Raw genomic sequence first — 16,781 nt, forward strand, 5'->3', positions numbered from 1 at the left:
GCATAAAGGAAAAGACAGAAGACACAGCTTTTCAAGTGTTTCTTTGCAATCCTTGAAGACGTTTCGGTAGCAGTGGAGACAGTACTGACGAGAGAGAATGGGTACAAGATAGAAAGTGAGACAAAACTTTGAAGTTCAACAGGCCATGTTCTCACTCGAACGAAACACATGACCGCTTCTTAAACGTCCTACAGCATCGCTGGGGGACGTGAACAATTTGCTGTTTCAGTGCAGAAGATGGGGAAACTGTAAATGGAGAGTCTTGGTTTTCTTCGTTTGAGTAGAGGGTCACCAAGGTAGAAATAGGTAAAAATGTGTAAGTCACTACTTCTTAGTCTCTGGTGTTCTCTCATAATGGAGCCACATAAATACCTACTTTCCTCCACATCCCAGCAGAAGGGTGCCAAGGCGTCAGCACCAACTTCTTCCCGATTTTCCATAGGTAGGTAACAGGCCCACGCCTGGCCCGCCTCAGATGGAAAAGCAAGCTAGGGAGACCCGCTCCGGTGCTCTCGCCGTTCACCAGCAGAGGGCGCTGGCACCAGGCTCCGGTCAACCTCAAGGATGTGAAGTTGACAGAATGACAGGAGCCCCAGTGGCAGAGGGACCCGAGTGCAGAAGGCAGCCGGGAGCAGAAGCCTGGGACCCTAACCTCATCCTGAGAAGCTCCACCGACGCAGGGAAGAAAAGGAACGCTGTGACCTGACTGGAGCTCAAAGAAACAGAACAGCACATGCCACAGCTGGCCAGCGGGGTGCGGGAGAGGCCGTCCTACCCCGAAGGCGGAGCAAACCTCCCCCAAGGCTCAGCCCTGCAGCAGTGGGTGCGCAGGGGAGGCTTGCGGCTGACCGGCTCCCTGCGGGAACATGTGCCTCTTCAAGGACAAGGGGTGAAGGGACACGCTCTGCTGCACACACACGTTCCAGAAAGAGATACCAGGTGACCGCGAGAGCATTCTTTTTTTAAAAAAATGATGAAAAACGAGCAAATATATACAAAATACTGTCAATCTCTCCTGGGCCAACAGAGCAGCCATCACGATGCGTCTCCTGCTTCGCAAGCTCTCCTCCTGCCCCCGGAGCAGGCTTGCGGCACAGCCCAGCCTGTGGGTCTCCGGGGCACTCGTGCCACGGCTCCGTGCGGCTCCCGTCCAGTCTCTCCCTGAAGACCCCCCGCACTGGCAAGGAGTGGAAGCAGACTGCCCTGTCTTCCCGTCCCATCTCCCCACACCCCCCAGAATAATACTGCTTCCGTGGGCATCCCTCGGGTTGGGCCCCATCAGAGTTTATGCGCCAGGAGGGTGGTCAGCTTGATCTTGCCATCCATGGAGGCAGTGAGGCACGTCCCACAGTCCATGGCGGTGCTCCAGTCCACAGTGACCACGGGGGCTCGGTGGCCACCCAGGCTCAAGCAGCTCTCCAGAACCTTCTCATCCCCACCCAGCTGCAAGACAAGAGAGGCGGCGTCAGCAGGCACTGTTCACAAACACAACTACTTTATTCACCAAACTGCCTCGAGCCTGGTGGCTGCTACCCCAATCTGAGGACGTGCCCGGGCACACATGCCCACCTTTCCAGAAGATCTCAGTTTAATTTCTTGGGCCAGGAAGCGCCTTCCCTACCTCAACTATAGTTACTCCTTCGTCTCAGGTGGAAAACAAGATCATACATTCTCAAGGACCAGAGAATTTTCTCTGCCACCTTTAACCGGCACCCCCCGCCCAGTTCTTTTCCTACATGGTTTACTGCTCCCCCGCATTAGATCCTGGATCTGCTGCTCGGCTGCCCATTTGCTTCCCGCAGGAATGCGAGCTGCGGCGCCCAGCACAGGCAGGCCCCTGGGGACACATGCACAGGCTCCCCCTCTCCCCCCAAGCCCACAGCTATGAAGAGTCAGCAGGTAACGAGGAAGGGGAAGCCAGGAGCACGATGAATAATGATTAATCCGGCTGTGGATAACACCCAGGAGTAGGACACAGAAGTCTCTGGCCTTTGTGGAGGAAACATCTTTAAAAGTCATAAGTTGTTTAAAAAATAAACCAATAAATCAATATCAAATAAAAAAATAAATTTAAATCATAAGTTGTTTAAAGATCATAAAAACAGGATCCAAAGTTCATTATATTGCTTAAGTAAGTTAGACCCCATAACTGGCATTTCAAAAATTGTACAGAGGGAAATCTTCAGACCCATTAATTGGTTACAGAGCACGTCTGACTGCAAATCATCAGGCCATAGTGACCACAGAGGCTTGGTGGCCACCCAGGCTCAGGCAGAAACCCAGAACCGTCTCATCCCCACCCAGCTGCAGGAGGACAGGAGAGGAGGAGGCATTTGGGACAAATGACAAAGGCTGATTGGGACAAATGACAAAGGCTGATCAGGACAAATAACAAGTGACAAAGGCTCATCGTTACAAATACACCAACACATGCAACACACATAAAATCATACAGAGAGCGAAGTATAACCTAACTGAAACTCAATTTTTAAATAAAATAAACTACAATTAGGCTTGCAAACAGAAAGCTCTTATTTTTACAGCATCTCCCAACAGCAATTACAAGAAACTGCAGAGCTAATTTTAAGAAGGCCAAGAGCCACTAGACACATCATGTGTGGAAAAGAGGAGCCTCACTGATGGTAAACCCAGATGTCCCAGGGCCACGCTCCAAGCCAACAGTCTAGAAGGCTCCTGACACTACATCTCCAGAGTCCTCCTTATACCCCATCCCATTGAGTGCTCTCACATGCCTTTGATCTCTGTGGGGCCCCAAGGCCTGCCTTCCTCCCTGTCTCTCCTCTGGCCTCAAATCCATAGCCCACCTCCCACAACCTGCCAGGGAATCTTCCCTGAGGACTCGGCCCCTGCCCAGCTCCCTCCCCTCAGAACCCCAACACTGCCCTGTCCCTGGTGGTGGTGTCTCGAGTGTGAATCCCAGAAGAACAGGATCGCGCTCTCTCCCCCACGTGCACTCCACAGCGCCTAGACCAACAACTGCGCACAGCTTCTGTCCACACCACGTGCGGTCCACTGACTGATGAGCCATGGCAATGAGGGCATGGAGAGCCCCCAAGCAGAGGACATTCCACCTGTGACTCTATCCCTACAGCCTAAATACCACCATTAGGCAAAGAGTTAACAGTGAGGCTAAGAATTGGTTTGTGTGGTTACCATAAACATGTGCTTAGGCTACAACTCAAATCCTCATCACTAGTCCGTTTGATAATATTAGTAAAATACAAGACGTTTATAAATTCATACAATTATATTTTACAAAGTACATGAACCAGAGAAACTCGGACACGAGAATTAAAACAAGCGTATAAACTGAGGGACAAAACCAAAGCGGACAACTTACATCATGCTGTGATCAATCACACCCCCAGATTTCTGCTTTGGCCATGGGACTGGAATATCCATGATCCATGGGATCCCCAATAAACTAATAAATCTATACCACATTAGAGTAACTAAAGCAGACCACAGAAAGCTCTTGCTTGTGTGAGGCATGTTCCCCAAACCAACACTCTTTCCAACCCTTCTCCCTATTTCTTCATGTTTTCTATAATAGGTATTATTCCCAAGGAACAAAAGCAGAAAAGGTCCAGAATCTGCAAATGGACAAGCAGAGAAAAGGACAGGTGTGCCATACTCTGTCCCCACTCCTGAGCTGAGAATCGGCCCCCTTGCCCAGCCTGCAGCAAGGAGACCCCAGGAGCTATCCATCCGGGGTCAGAGGCTTCTCTGGGGCCACACAGGGCAGGGAGAGGGATGGAGGCCCATGCTCAGCCTGGCCCAGACCTCCAGAGGGGACCTCCCTGCCCACCGTGACAGCCCCCCCACCCCCGGTACCTTGTAGATGACTCCGCCCGTGGCAGAACACGTCAGCATGTAATTTCCCTCCGAGTCAAAAGCGAAGAGTCGGCCCCGGGGAACTTGAACCTGCTTGTAGCCGCTGTAACCTGACAGCACAAAGGGGCCCGTGGCGTCGGCGGGGAGGGTGTACTCAGACACCTTCAGGCCACTCTTGTGGATGTTCCACTGGATGAACTGCAACCACAAAGCACAACCTGAATGCTCTTCCAGCAGGAGCTGGCCGTGGCTCCCCGGCACCCAGCCCGGGAGGAGGAGCAAAGGTGGATCCCAGAGCAGAGGCCGTGGGTCTACAGCCCACCAGGAAAGGTGGCGGGATGACCCCTCAGTGCATCCCTGCCCAACACAACTTAAACATTCTTTCAGAGAAGAACATCTAGAAAGAGTCTGTAACTTCACATGAGAGCCTGGGCTTTCTCTCTGGCCTGACTCCAGGAGAGGAAAAGGGCAGGCAGCTGCCGTTGTTTGGGTTCCTGTCTCTGAAGCAGGGGAATGCTCCAAGCGATCATGACTATTACTGCGATTGTCGTTGTTGTTTCTAGGGTTAGAACCCAACCAGATCCTTCTGACTTAGAAGCAAAGAGAGGACACATCCCAAATATCTTCCCGATGTCCCCGCATTGTTATCAACTGAACACGTGCAGTATCATCATCAACTAGCTTCACGCACTATAGTGTATATAATCCTTTAGCCTACATCACGGACAGGCCCGTCTGACCACCTCTTACCTGAGAGTCCTACTCACATAAATAGGAAGTCAAGCTTTAATTTAAAACTCCCTTCCCACAGTTTTCAAATGAAGGATTTATTTTGTAATTACAGTTTTCAATGAATACTACAGGTACATCGTATAAAATCCAAACATACTGGAGGGTACACATGAAAACCAAGACTTTCTCCCACTTCTGCCTTCCTGCCTCCCACCCCCAGCTCCCTTTCCACAGGTCCTAATGTGTCTTTCCAGAAAGAATAGACAAGGGGGCACTTCTCTTTGCTTTTACCCCCGGCTTATTTTACCTTTCTTGACTCCACTCAGGCCTATCAGCACTGACTCTAGGAAGCAAACTCTACACGTGATGCTGTGACCACCCAACCACCAAGGTCAATGCAGCACAGCCCGGCCCTAATCTGGACGCCGCTAATGCACCTGTAGTGGGAAGAGTCACTTCTGCTACAAGGAGGGAGGCTGGGTTCTTCCCTTTCATAACCGCCAGCTCCCACTAAACTTGTGCAAACCTCACAAGGGTCCTAAGAGACTGGTTACTACTATACCCCTATTACACACGGGACACGGTGAGGCAGAGAGGGGCCCAACGTCACAGTGCCAGTAAAGGGCACGGTCAGGATTCATCTCACCCCCCACGCTTCTCTGGTGCTCTCTGGAATCTCAGATGGCTAACCCAGCGGAAGGGAAGTTCCCGATCCAAATCCGCTCCCACCTACCTTCCCGTCCTCGCCGATACTGTACACGGTGTTCTCGTCGTAACTGAACTCCACAGAATAGACCTCCCCGCAGTGGGCCTTCCAGCTCATGGCGCACTCGTGCTGCTGCATATCTGAGGCAATGAGGTGCCGCTAAGACCCCCGCCCGGGCCCCGGGGAGGCATCCGCCCCTGACAGAAGGGCAGAAGCTGTTCTGGAGGCAGAGGGCCTCCTGGAAACTACAGGTATCTCGGAGCTGAGCCCTGCCAAAAAGGCCTTTCAGTTTGCTAGTTCTCTCCGCCAATGTATTAATCGTCTGTTTAACAAATGTAAAATAGAAGCTTTTAACACTGGGTCAAAAATGAGGTTCAGGAATCTCTTGGCAGAGCCTGAGCTCCTCTGGGGAGCCCAGAAGTTGAGGGGGACACACAAATCCTTCCTAGGAGGCCTCCCACCGCTTCCTAGGTAACTTCCCACCAGGGCGCCTGGGGGATCTGCTGGACACAGTCCCTAGGTCCCTCCCAGACTCTCTGACCCGGAGTCTCCAGAGGCAGGTCTGCCTCGGGGATCCTCAAACGGTGACACACCTTTACCAGGAGAACGCACGAGCCACGCCAAGCGGACAGCACGGCATTACTCTCACGTGTCCTCCTGGATCTCACTCAGGCCATAGGACTCCGATCAAACAGTCCAGACTCAAGGACTGCTGAGCCCCAGCACTGCCGGGGCCCGCCGACACTGACTGCGTGCAAGGTGACTGGTTCCGGAGGTTTTGAAAAGAGCAGACTCGCACCAAAGTTAAGCTCTATTTCAAGCATCTTGACTTGGGCTTCTGCAGTAGCCTCTAGTCCAGCCGGCAAAAACCCAACTCTCTTCTCTGAGACACCGGAGGAGGGGACCAGACTGCCGTGAGCATACCCACTTACCAAACAGGCGGATGACGCCATCAGCCGCCCCTGTGACCAGCAGGTTCCCATTGTGGTTGAAGGCTGTGCAGTTGATGGCAATGGGCTCGGGGTCCAGGGAGAACTGGAGCTAGTTACAAACAAAAACCAAAACAGAAAACAACTAACTAAATTGGAAATTGTAAAACAGTAACAACCCGAAATTCAAAATAGGTTGTCTGCAAGGGCAAGGGGGCCAAGAATGCAAAGGGCACACGAGAGCATAAAAAGTGTTGAAGGTTCCACTTTCAAACTGTGACAATATGTACGGGTTCACGTTACAGCTTCTCTTCTCATTACCCTATACACCTTCGATTGCAACATTCTTTTGTACGTACTCAGTATTTCATTAAAACTCTGAAGATAACAAGTGAACATAAAATTACAGGAAGTGCTTTTGAGGAAAAGAACGAGATTAAGAAGGATCTAATTAAACTGGAGAAGGGAAAGCATCTAAGAGACACTGGAGGACAGATGTCTGCCAGACTGAGTGGGATAAGAACTCTCTAGAGAGGGGAGAGCACGTGGGTAGGGCCTGCGGCCGCAGGACACTCCACAAGGCCGAAGGGCGGGGACGGCAGACCGTGCAAGGCCCTGGGCCAGTGTGGGTGGGAAATCTGGAAGAATGGAGCGGTGTGACATGCCATAGGGTCTGCCATTCCCTCCGGTGGGAGGGCCGGGGGCGCGAGTCTAGGGTGCGTCCCTGGAAGTGCAGAGAAGTGGGCAGAAACCTCTGCAGGTGGGGCTGTCTGCTCACGGACTGACCACGTGGAGTGAGGGAGAAGGACGGCTCCAGAGAGGCACCCCGTTTCTAAGTGGAGCACATCTGGCAAGATGAGGAAAACTAGAGAGGAGAACAGACGTGGCAGGACACGGTGGTCAAGAATTCAGGCGTGGCCCTGAAACCTGAGCTCCAGGGAGACCCCTTGCTGGGAACATACACCATTTCTACAGGCAGACGCAGGGAGGTGCGAACTGGACCCTCGGAACACGGCCCGTCTACAGAACAGGGACCCTTCCCAGTGTCCAGTGACATCAGAAAACCATTTGTTCGAGGCAAGGGCCATGCCATGTTTGTGTCCCAAAACTAATTTTAATGAGCAACGTCACCGCCTTTTAAACGTGTGAGTTTACACATCCTTTCTCTCTCTAGGGGCTGAGGGTCACAGCTGCGGGAATCTGCCACTTTAGGTGGGAAACGTCCTCAGCTCCTGAGGAAGGTGGGCCACGTGGCCCACAAGTCAGCTTTCACGTGGCTGTCAATTCTCAAGAACACGCATGTGTCCTCACCTCTTTCAGCTGCTGCTGTCATTTTTATGAAATACTAAGCTAATGGAATCAGAAAGAGAGTCCACATCTGTCTCCTAAAAACTAAGCCACTTGAATGCCTAATAATAAGCGAGAGAAGGTAATGCGAAAATGCCGTAAGATCCCAGCTACATGGCATTATGGAAAACGCAAAGCTACGGGGACAGTACAAAGGTCAGCGGCTGCCAGGGTTTGGGGGGACGTGGTAGGACAAACGGGAGGTGCACAGAGGGTTTTTAGGCAGTGAAAACGGCCTGTGTGATACTACAGTGGTAGGTACCTGTCCTCATACATTTGTCCAATACCTGAGAACGTACAACACCAAGACTGAGGCCTGAGATCAACTCTGAACTTTAGGGGACTGGGCTGTCACTGCAGATGCTCTGGTGGGGGACGCAGTAGGGGTGTGTCTACGTGGGGGCAGGGGGCATGTAGGAGACCTCTGTACCTTCCTCCCAATTTTGTTGTGAACCACAACCGCTCAAAAAATTTTTAAAGCTTTTCAATATAAACAAAAGTAAACAAATTTTATAAGCCGCAAGGGCCCTCTGATAGGCTGCGTATGACTTCTCAGCCGGGGGCACAATTCTCAATGACTTAAGTCGCTAGCAAGCTGCCCAACCCGAGTGTTACTGCTTTTCAACACTTCCACTCCGAACCCGCCTCACAAATCAAAATCAGAGGAGACCAGAGCAAAGAGAGGAGGCGGCTCGTCGGAAAGACGGGAGAGCGAGCCCGGAGTGTGACCCCACACAGACCCACGGGGAGACCCACAGGGGCAGGGCCTGCACCTGCTGCTTCATGGTTTTCGTGTCCCACAGCAGCAGCTTGCCGGGAACCTGGTCAGTACCCTTGCTGCCGGTATCTGGAGCTGAGAAGTCCACCTGGGAAGCGAGGCTCGGAGCCGCGGCCGAACAGACGAAAGAGGCCCCGTTGGGGCTACACGCGAGAGACAGGATTCTGCAACAGACGCAGGGCTGGGTCAGCACTCCGCCGGCCCCCGGAGGCTGGTCCTGCCACAGAAGACGGGCCAAAAGGCCCGGCGCAGAAGCAGGCCCCCCCACAGAGCACGGCAGGGGTGGGCAGTGGCTTCCCACTCACCTGGGCATGTCGTCATTGATGCTGATCTCACAGAGATTCTTCTTGGCTTCTGTGTCATAAAGACGCACTGTCCCCACACCACTGCCCAGCAGGAGCTAGAATTGAGAACGGGGCGGGAGGCACGAAGGACAGAGGACAGCACGGGGCGGGGGGGGAGGAGGGGGAGTGTGTCAGGGAGGAGCACTGCGGGGCTGGGCCCACTCCTGTGAGGGGCAGGTCTGGGCAGGCAGTAGGGGCGAGGCCCACTTAAACACACCTCCACGCAACCAGGTAATATCTGGCTACAACGGACCTCATTTAAAAACTACATGAAGACTGGGGCGCCTGGGTGGCTCAGTTGGTTAAAGCATCTGACTTTAGCTCAGGTCACAATCTCGCAGTCCATGAGTCTGAGCCCCGCGTCCGGCCCTGTGTTGACAGCTCAGAGCCTGGAGCCTGCTTTGGATTCTGTGTCTTCCTCTCTCTGCCCCTCCCCTGCTCACGCTCTGTCTCTCTCTCTCTCTCTCTCTCTCAAAAATAAAGATTTGAAAAATTTTAAAAAAATTACGTGGAGACCTTAGAGGTGACCTTGAACAGAAACAAAACTACAGAAGGCATCTATGAACTGGGAGAGAGAGAGAGATCACCTCAGATACACCTGGAAAGGTGCCGGCTGATTAAATGAGATGCTCTGATCTTCGCTCCCTGTCAGTTTTAAATGTCAGTTGTTCCCGTCCTTCCTTCTCCCTCATCTACCCGCCACCACTGGCAGCCTGCCGGGCCTGGGTGAGGCTCCGTTTGCATGTTCTGGGGACAGCTCTGGCTCTGGGCCTGTAAAGGTCTCCAGGAAAAATACAAGAGGCTATCCTTGCCTTCAGGCATTTGTGACTGATTGGGTAAAAAGCTTAAAAGATAATAATGGGTAATGCCAGAAGAAGAACCAGAGGCAGGTCTGAGGGTGTCCCCCAGGAATATTACCTATTTTCTAACTTCAAATTCACACTGGCAGATAACACTTGTATAGGCTAAGTCCTGAGATCCTAGTAGCATAAGGATAATCCCTGCAGGTTGTCAAAAATTATTTAAAAAAACAATGAGGTTTGTCCCTTGGGCTGCCTTGCATCATCCCCTCAAAACAGAATACAAGGAAAGAAAACACTTAAATCAACTTGACCTCTTCAACTGCAAATCCTGTCTCAAGTATTAAAAACGTCCAGAAAGAAAAAGAGCGCTGTACTAACAGCACTGTCGTAGACGTGTGGGGACCCCAAACAGGACACCAGCCCCACCAGCTTCAGCCACTTCCCAGAGGGCCTGGCCCGGGGAGGGGTCTTGCAGGAGGACGGGCAGCTGGGAACATCTGTGCTGGGCTGTCAGAGGGGACAGACGAGAGGAGCTGATGGGGGAGAGCAGGGGGCAGGAGAGACACTCACCAACTGGCAGGAGCGTCCTGCAGGTCCCACGACCATCTGATTTCAATTCTTGCTAATCCAATAGCTTCCCTGCCGCCCCCAAGCAGGAGCCCTGATCGGACAGTCTGGAGGTGTGCCCCCCCCCGACTCCCAGGAAGAGAGAAGGGAGGGGTCTGGCCTAGCTGCCTCGGCTCAGCCACTGGTGCCAGAAGCTGGAAACTCCTCACTTAGACCGCAATGAGGCACGCATCGCTCGTCACTCACCAGCCTGTCCCGCTTGGTGGCCCACTCCAGAGAGAGCAGCGGCGACTTGGAAATGGAGGACGCTTTGGTCTGCATGATGGGATTGAAGGACCATACTTTGATGACCCCGTCCACGTCTAAGCTGGCGACCCTCCTCCCCGAGCAGTCCACTCTAAGACGGGAGAGAGAAGGAAGCTGTTACCATCCTTGCCTCAGCGCACCGTCCTCTTCAGCTAGTGCCCAGATTGCTTTGCTGACTTCTCAACTGTTTCTCAAACTGCCTACACGCCAAGGATGGGTGTGGACTACTTCTAGAAGTATTCATGTGTTTGGTCGCCCAGGAACTGCTTACAAAGGACCTAGTATGTGCTGAGCCCTGTGGTCCACGACGGGGACAGAACAGCAGGGAAGGTAGGCACGGCCCCGGCCCGGAGCACTGGGGTGCCTCCTGCATCACACTCCAGAGCCATCGGCTCCCGGGGCAGGGAGAACACTCATTGTCTGAAAACTACCTTCCGTGAGGGCTTCTTATAAAGGTCAAGCTTTTACCACGTGTGACTAAAAACTTGTACATGATAAATATTTACCTAAAAGTACAAACGTGAGGCAAATTAAAATGAAGTCTTAGGGAGTTCCAATAAAAGGTAGCCTATTCCTGAGACTCCAGAGTCCCACAGCTAGAGAGGACAGAGAGGCTGCCCAGGCCAAGGGCAGCTGTCCAGCCCTCCTGTGACTCTGGAGGGACGGCCACAGTCCTTCGGGGACCAGCCCACCAGGCGTACCTCCTGTCTGCCACACCTTCGCACACACAGCCTCATAACCCAGGCTTCCCAGGGAGACCAGCCCCCGCCCCAGTCAGCACTTTCCTGCCGGGGCCTTGCCCCCAGACCCCCACCCACCTGCAGTGCATGATGGAGGAGTGGTGCTCCCCGTACTCCTCCTGCCCCAGCACAATGAACGGCTGCTCAGGACGGACCCCTCCTCCCTCGGCGCTTGCTGCAGAAGCCCGCGTCAATGTCTCCAGCGCCTCCGCGTGGAGCTCTGGGCAGGACTCGGCCTCCGGGCCACTAGTTTCAGGCTTCTTCTCTGCACTCTGTGACAGGCAAAGTGGGGACGAGTTACCTGTGAAGGGTCTGCACTGGGCCCAGCCATTCGGGGACACACTGCAGGACATCTAGGATGCCGGGCTACGGCACGCTGTGGGGGGGCTCTCAGTGGGTACAGGGTCTGTAGACCTGTAGAAAGAGCTCCGAACACCAAGAGCAGCACCCAGCTTGCCCCAGGAGAGGCAGGTTCCCGCTCTGCTGATGGCCCCTGTCTAGAGACCCTGCTGAAGGTGTAGTGGGCCATGGGTACCCTCTGCCTGTCACAGCTGACAGGACCCAGGACTGGCCGACAATAAAAATTAGTGAGAACCTACTAGGTGCCAAGCACTGTGTGACCACATTTGATTCTCATTTAATCCTTCCTGAAACCATCTGAGATCCTATGATTAACCCCATTTAATAACTGTGGAAACTAAAGACTGAAAGCAGAAGTTAAATAACTTACCCAAGGTCAAGAGCTGGCAATGGGCAGGACTCAGATGTGAAACCAGATCAGGGGCAAGCCTAGCCCCTCACCAGCATCTCCCCCATACCTACCCGCACCTCCTCCTGAAAAGGAGGTACCAAGAGACTGAGGTGACTGGCTGGGCATAAAGATAGAGACTCAAGGAGCAGCAGAGGCCGGAACAAGGCCGGGCACCAGAAGGCACCTGCCCCTCTGCCACCTGGCGCGTCCGCAGCTGCCCTGGTCTCTGCCTCCCTGGTGCACTAAATGCTGACCGCCATGACTGCTAGCCTTTCACCCACACATAACCCAGGCCAGGCAGCATCAGCCAGGGCAATCTCCACCAGCCTCTTGGCTCCCAAGGCTCCTCTAAGTGCTCCTTAGGGTAGCAGAAACCACGGGTCTACAGCACAAAAATAACAGAGGAAGAGAGACCTCTGAGCTCAGACAGGTGCCTTCCGGGAGCGGCCGAGCTCAGGTGTGCCTTTAATCCTACGGTGTCGGAAGAGGACAATCTGAGATCAGAGGCTTAAGGGTCTATGCCATCAAATTGGAACCGGCACAGGGCTGGTAACTGGCAGCAGTGCTTTTAAAAGTAGTCCCGATCACGAGATAAATGGTCAACAGGATGACTCAGCCAGTAAACCCCTTGGGTTTCTCCTTTCACTCTGGAGTAGGTGACAGAAGGAGAAGCAGCTTTACTGCCACAAAGAGTAGACTCCGACCCATTTCCAGGGTGAGGAGAGTCCCGGGGTTTAGCGTGGCAACGGCCCGGGGCCGCACTACCGTGTGTCAGCGCAGCATCTCCAGCAGGCGATGCGGGAGAAAGGGAGGCTGTGAAGGAGCAAGGCTGGGTGATTCTGGCCTAAACCAAGGGAAACGGGCCTCTTCTGCCAAGCCTCCCAGAGCCTCTGACACGCTAGCCGTATTACGTAGAAGTCAAGAGAGGTACGGGCAGGCTCTGCGCCACCCCACCTCCTTCCGTGGCCCCCAACGGTAGCCACGGGGATGTCCCTGCAGGCACTCGTGTGATGCCAAGACTGAGCCATACCTGCAAAGTCATAGACAGAAGCTCCTTCCTTTCTTTGCCGTGATCCTGCAGGCGCCGCTGCCGGTGCTGGGACCAGCTGGACTCCCCAGAGGCCAGCCCGCCGAAGAGGCTCTTCCCGTCCTTGGGCCCGCACGCCAGGTCCCTTCCCTTCGCGGTCTACAGGGCGACATGCGGGCTGTAAGAAGTCACTTGCTGCCTGCGCCCAGGCCACGGCACCTCCGCTGGGGGGAGGGGGAGGCAGAAGCCAGGGAGCAGCTCCTTCAGCCCACAGCTCCCGGGAAAGGGTCCTCCTGGCCAGAATGCTCCGATCTCAGCCTACGGGCTAAGTCCAGAGTGGAGCACGAGCAGTGTGGACGCCCCCCTTTCTGTTCTCCCTGTTTTAGGAGGTAAGTCACCAGCACTCCTCAGCCTGCCGTAAGCATCACCTGGAGACAGACGCACACATTTCCTTCCTCTAATCAGAACAATTAACTCTAGTGAAGGGGGAAGAGACCAGTGCATCCTAAGTGATGATTATGAGGCAAGTCAGGTCCTATGTTGTAAACGTCTTCAAGCAACCGTATGTTTGGACAATACAAAAAAATGTATGCAACATACAATCACCTCCCTGGAGGCAAAAATGAACACGATACCCGCTCTTGTTTTGGGCCAACCTAATGACTAAGCCAGCTAATGTTAAATACCGAGGTATGTGGAAATGATTACTAGGCAACCAGAAATTCTTAACAGAAATTGTTGGAAACTCAAGGACCTATGAGCAAGATAAGAAACTGGCAGGAAAGAAACTGGCATCTTCTGGCCCCTTTGCATGACAAGAGTGATAAAGTCGACCAAGGCTATATAGCAAATGAATTTAATAATCCTCACCCTGCTTCCATGGAAAGAAGATTCGTAATCTACAGCCTCTTAATTTTTAATTAATTAATTAATTTATTTATTTATTAACATTTGTTTATTTTTGAGAGCGAGAGAAAGAGAGAGAGCAGGGGAGGGGAAGAGAGAGAGGGAGACACAGAATCTGAAGCAGGCTCCAGGCTGAGCTGTCAGCACAGAGCCCAACGCAGGGCTTTAACTCACAGACCGTGAGATCATGACCTGAGCCAAAGTCAGACACTTAACTGACTGAGCCACCCAGGCGTCCCTCTAGAGCCTTTTTAATACATTTTTTTAACGTTTTATTTATTTTTGAGACAGGGAGAGACAGAGCATGAACAGGGGAGGTCAGAGAGAGGGAGACACAGAATCTAGAGCCTTTTTAAAAGGAGTTGTCACCACATCATCTTTCCAGATTATCTGGCTGGGTTTTTCCCAACCTTATTCCCACAAAGTGTGATGCTCAAAACTGCTCCTTCCTCTGCCTTATTTTATATTCTTAGCAAAGGGATTCGGATGCAAACAGCCACTCAGGTTTTAGACCTAAAACCTGCAAGTCATTTGCACATAAGACATAAGTCAAGAGTATAAGCTTAACCAAAGTCCACTTGTTGTTTTCTACTTCTACTTATTATTTTTTTAAGTAGGCTTCATGCCCAGCGTGGAGCCCCACATAGACCTTGAACTCATGACCCTGAGATCAAGACCCAAGCTGAGATCAGATGCTCAACCGACTCAGCCACCCAGGCACCCCGTTTGTTATTTTTTATGTTAACGCTAAACAACTTAAAATGATTAACACAGGAGTGCCTGGGTGGCTCAGTTAAGTGTCCAACTCTTGGTTTCGGTTCAGGTCATGATCTCATGGTTTCGTGAGTTCAAGCCCTGCGTCAGGCTCTGCACTGGCAGCATGGAGCCTACTTGGAATTCTCTCTCTCCCTCTCTCTCTGCCCCTCCTCCACTTGCACTGTCTCTCTCAAAGTAAATAAATAATCTTTAATAAATAATAAATAAATAATAATAAATAAATAATCATAAATAATCATAAATAAATAATAATAAATAAATAATATATAATATAATAATATTTATTATTTTAAATAATAATAAATAAATAATAAAAATAATAAATAAATAATAAAACAATATTTTTTATTTAAATAATAATAATTATTTTAAATAATTTTAATAATTTTAAAATAATAATAAATTTAAATATAATAATTAAATAATAAATAAATAAATAAATAATAAATAATAATAAATAATAATAAATAATAATAAATAAATAAATAAATAAAATGATTAACACAGACTCCTTGGAACCCTGGAGTCATCAGAAGAGTTAAAAAGGAAATTTTAAAGAACTATTAGTTCATGTAGAGCCTAACTGAGGCTGACCTTCAGTGTATTTGTTATTTCTGTTTTTCTGACTGAGGTGATCGTCAGGGGTATCAACTTCTGCTTGAGACAGAACTTTCTTCTCGGGAAAAGTATTTGACTCTCCACATTCTGCCTTATTCTGAGAGAAGTAGGGTTCTCAGTCAAGATAAAAGAAATAACCTAACAAGAAAACCAACAGTAACAATAACCAATACATGTTATTCATTGAATGTTTACCATAGGCAAGGCACCATGCTAATAAGAACTAAGAACTTGGGGCACCTGGGTGGCTCAGTCAGTTAAGCATCCAACTTCAGCTCAGGTCATGATCTCACAGTTTGTGGGTTTGAGCCCCACGTCAGGGTCTGTGCTCACAACTCAGAGCCTAGAGCCCGCATTAGATTCTGTGTTTCCCTCTCTCTCTGCCCCTCTCCCACTGGTGCTCTGTCTCTCTCTCAAAAATAGGTAGACATAAAAAAAAAAAAAAAAGAAAAAGAACTAAGAATTTTACAAATGTCCCCTTAAAATAGAGATGAGGGCATTATTTTAACACAAGGAACTGAGGCTTAAGTTACTGCTCGTGTAGGGAAAACTAGACAGAGGTGGAATTCACGCCCAAATCTGACGGCAAACCCCATGCTCTAAGAAACCTAATGAAAGCAATATCATGAAAAGAGCACAAAAAAAAGTGACAGTGAGTAAAAAAGATAAGAAGAAATATCATAATTCCAGAGCTAACAAAGACAAGGCCCTTCTCCATTTCTATCCATTTCTGAGAAGTAACCCATGGTTCATGGAACACGGAAGAGGTTCCGCAGCTTTAGAAAGTGGGAGAAGACTTATCTTACCTGCCCAGAAGTAAGAGGTGGTCAAGATAACTGTTAACAAAGAGGTCTTGAAACCATGGCGTACTTCACATGGTCCCGGGGGGGCAGTACTCACTCCCTGAGACGTGACACAATGGTGCCAGGCCTCATTACACCAATCCATTGATTCCTCTATCTCCAATCAACAGGGCAAATCAGACTGAAGAATTCCACAGGCGTGGCTATGCTTGCATCAGACAAAATAGACTTTAAGCAAAAGACTGTAATAAGAGACAAAGAAGGTCATTACGTAATGATAAAGGGGTCCATCCAGTAAGAGGATATGATACTTTTAAGTATTTATGCACCAACAGAGGAGCATAAATATATAAAGGAGCAAATATAAAAAGCAAACATTAGGGAGAAACAGGCAGCAATGCATAATAGTTAGGGACTTTAGTACCTGCCTTTCCACAATACAGATACCATCCAGAGAGAAAATCAATAAGGAAACATTGCACTTGAACTATACATTATATCAGATGGACTTAAAAGACATAGAATATTCCAACAGAAGCAGAATACACATCATTCTTAAGCACACGAAACATTTCCAGGATAGATCATGCTAGGCCACAAAACAAGTCTTAACAAATTTAAGAAGACTGAAATCATATCAAGCATCACAACAGTATCAAACCACAAATCAAATACAAGAAGCAAATTTAAAAATTCACAAATATGTGATGATTAAACATGTTCCTGATCAATGGATCAAAGAATAAATCGAAAGAGAAATTAAAAAAATATCTTGAGACAAATGAAAATGGA

General features: G+C 50.3%; 1 protein-coding gene across 1 annotated transcript in view; it reads right to left on the reverse strand.

Moving 5' to 3' along the window:
* Positions 1 to 940: 940 nt before the first annotated feature.
* WDR91 (WD repeat domain 91) overlaps positions 941 to 16,781 on the reverse strand; it is a 28,040-nt gene continuing 12,199 nt past the window's right edge. Inside the window, exons 7-15 of the mRNA XM_047095831.1 lie at positions 12,889 to 13,044; positions 11,186 to 11,379; positions 10,308 to 10,458; positions 8,653 to 8,747; positions 8,343 to 8,511; positions 6,226 to 6,334; positions 5,321 to 5,433; positions 3,856 to 4,053; positions 941 to 1,443 (exon numbers count right to left, since the gene is read on the reverse strand). Of these exons, the coding sequence (XP_046951787.1) occupies positions 1,279 to 1,443; positions 3,856 to 4,053; positions 5,321 to 5,433; positions 6,226 to 6,334; positions 8,343 to 8,511; positions 8,653 to 8,747; positions 10,308 to 10,458; positions 11,186 to 11,379; positions 12,889 to 13,044 (1,350 nt within the window). The 3' untranslated portion in view covers positions 941 to 1,278. The remainder of the gene's footprint in view (positions 1,444 to 3,855; positions 4,054 to 5,320; positions 5,434 to 6,225; positions 6,335 to 8,342; positions 8,512 to 8,652; positions 8,748 to 10,307; positions 10,459 to 11,185; positions 11,380 to 12,888; positions 13,045 to 16,781) is intronic.

This window comes from Lynx rufus, unplaced genomic scaffold, assembly GCF_022079265.1.
Source record: "Lynx rufus isolate CCGP_SWC_20201006 ecotype Redwood Valley unplaced genomic scaffold, mLynRuf1.p SCAF_4, whole genome shotgun sequence".
In the NCBI taxonomy this organism is placed as follows: domain Eukaryota; kingdom Metazoa; phylum Chordata; class Mammalia; order Carnivora; family Felidae; genus Lynx; species Lynx rufus.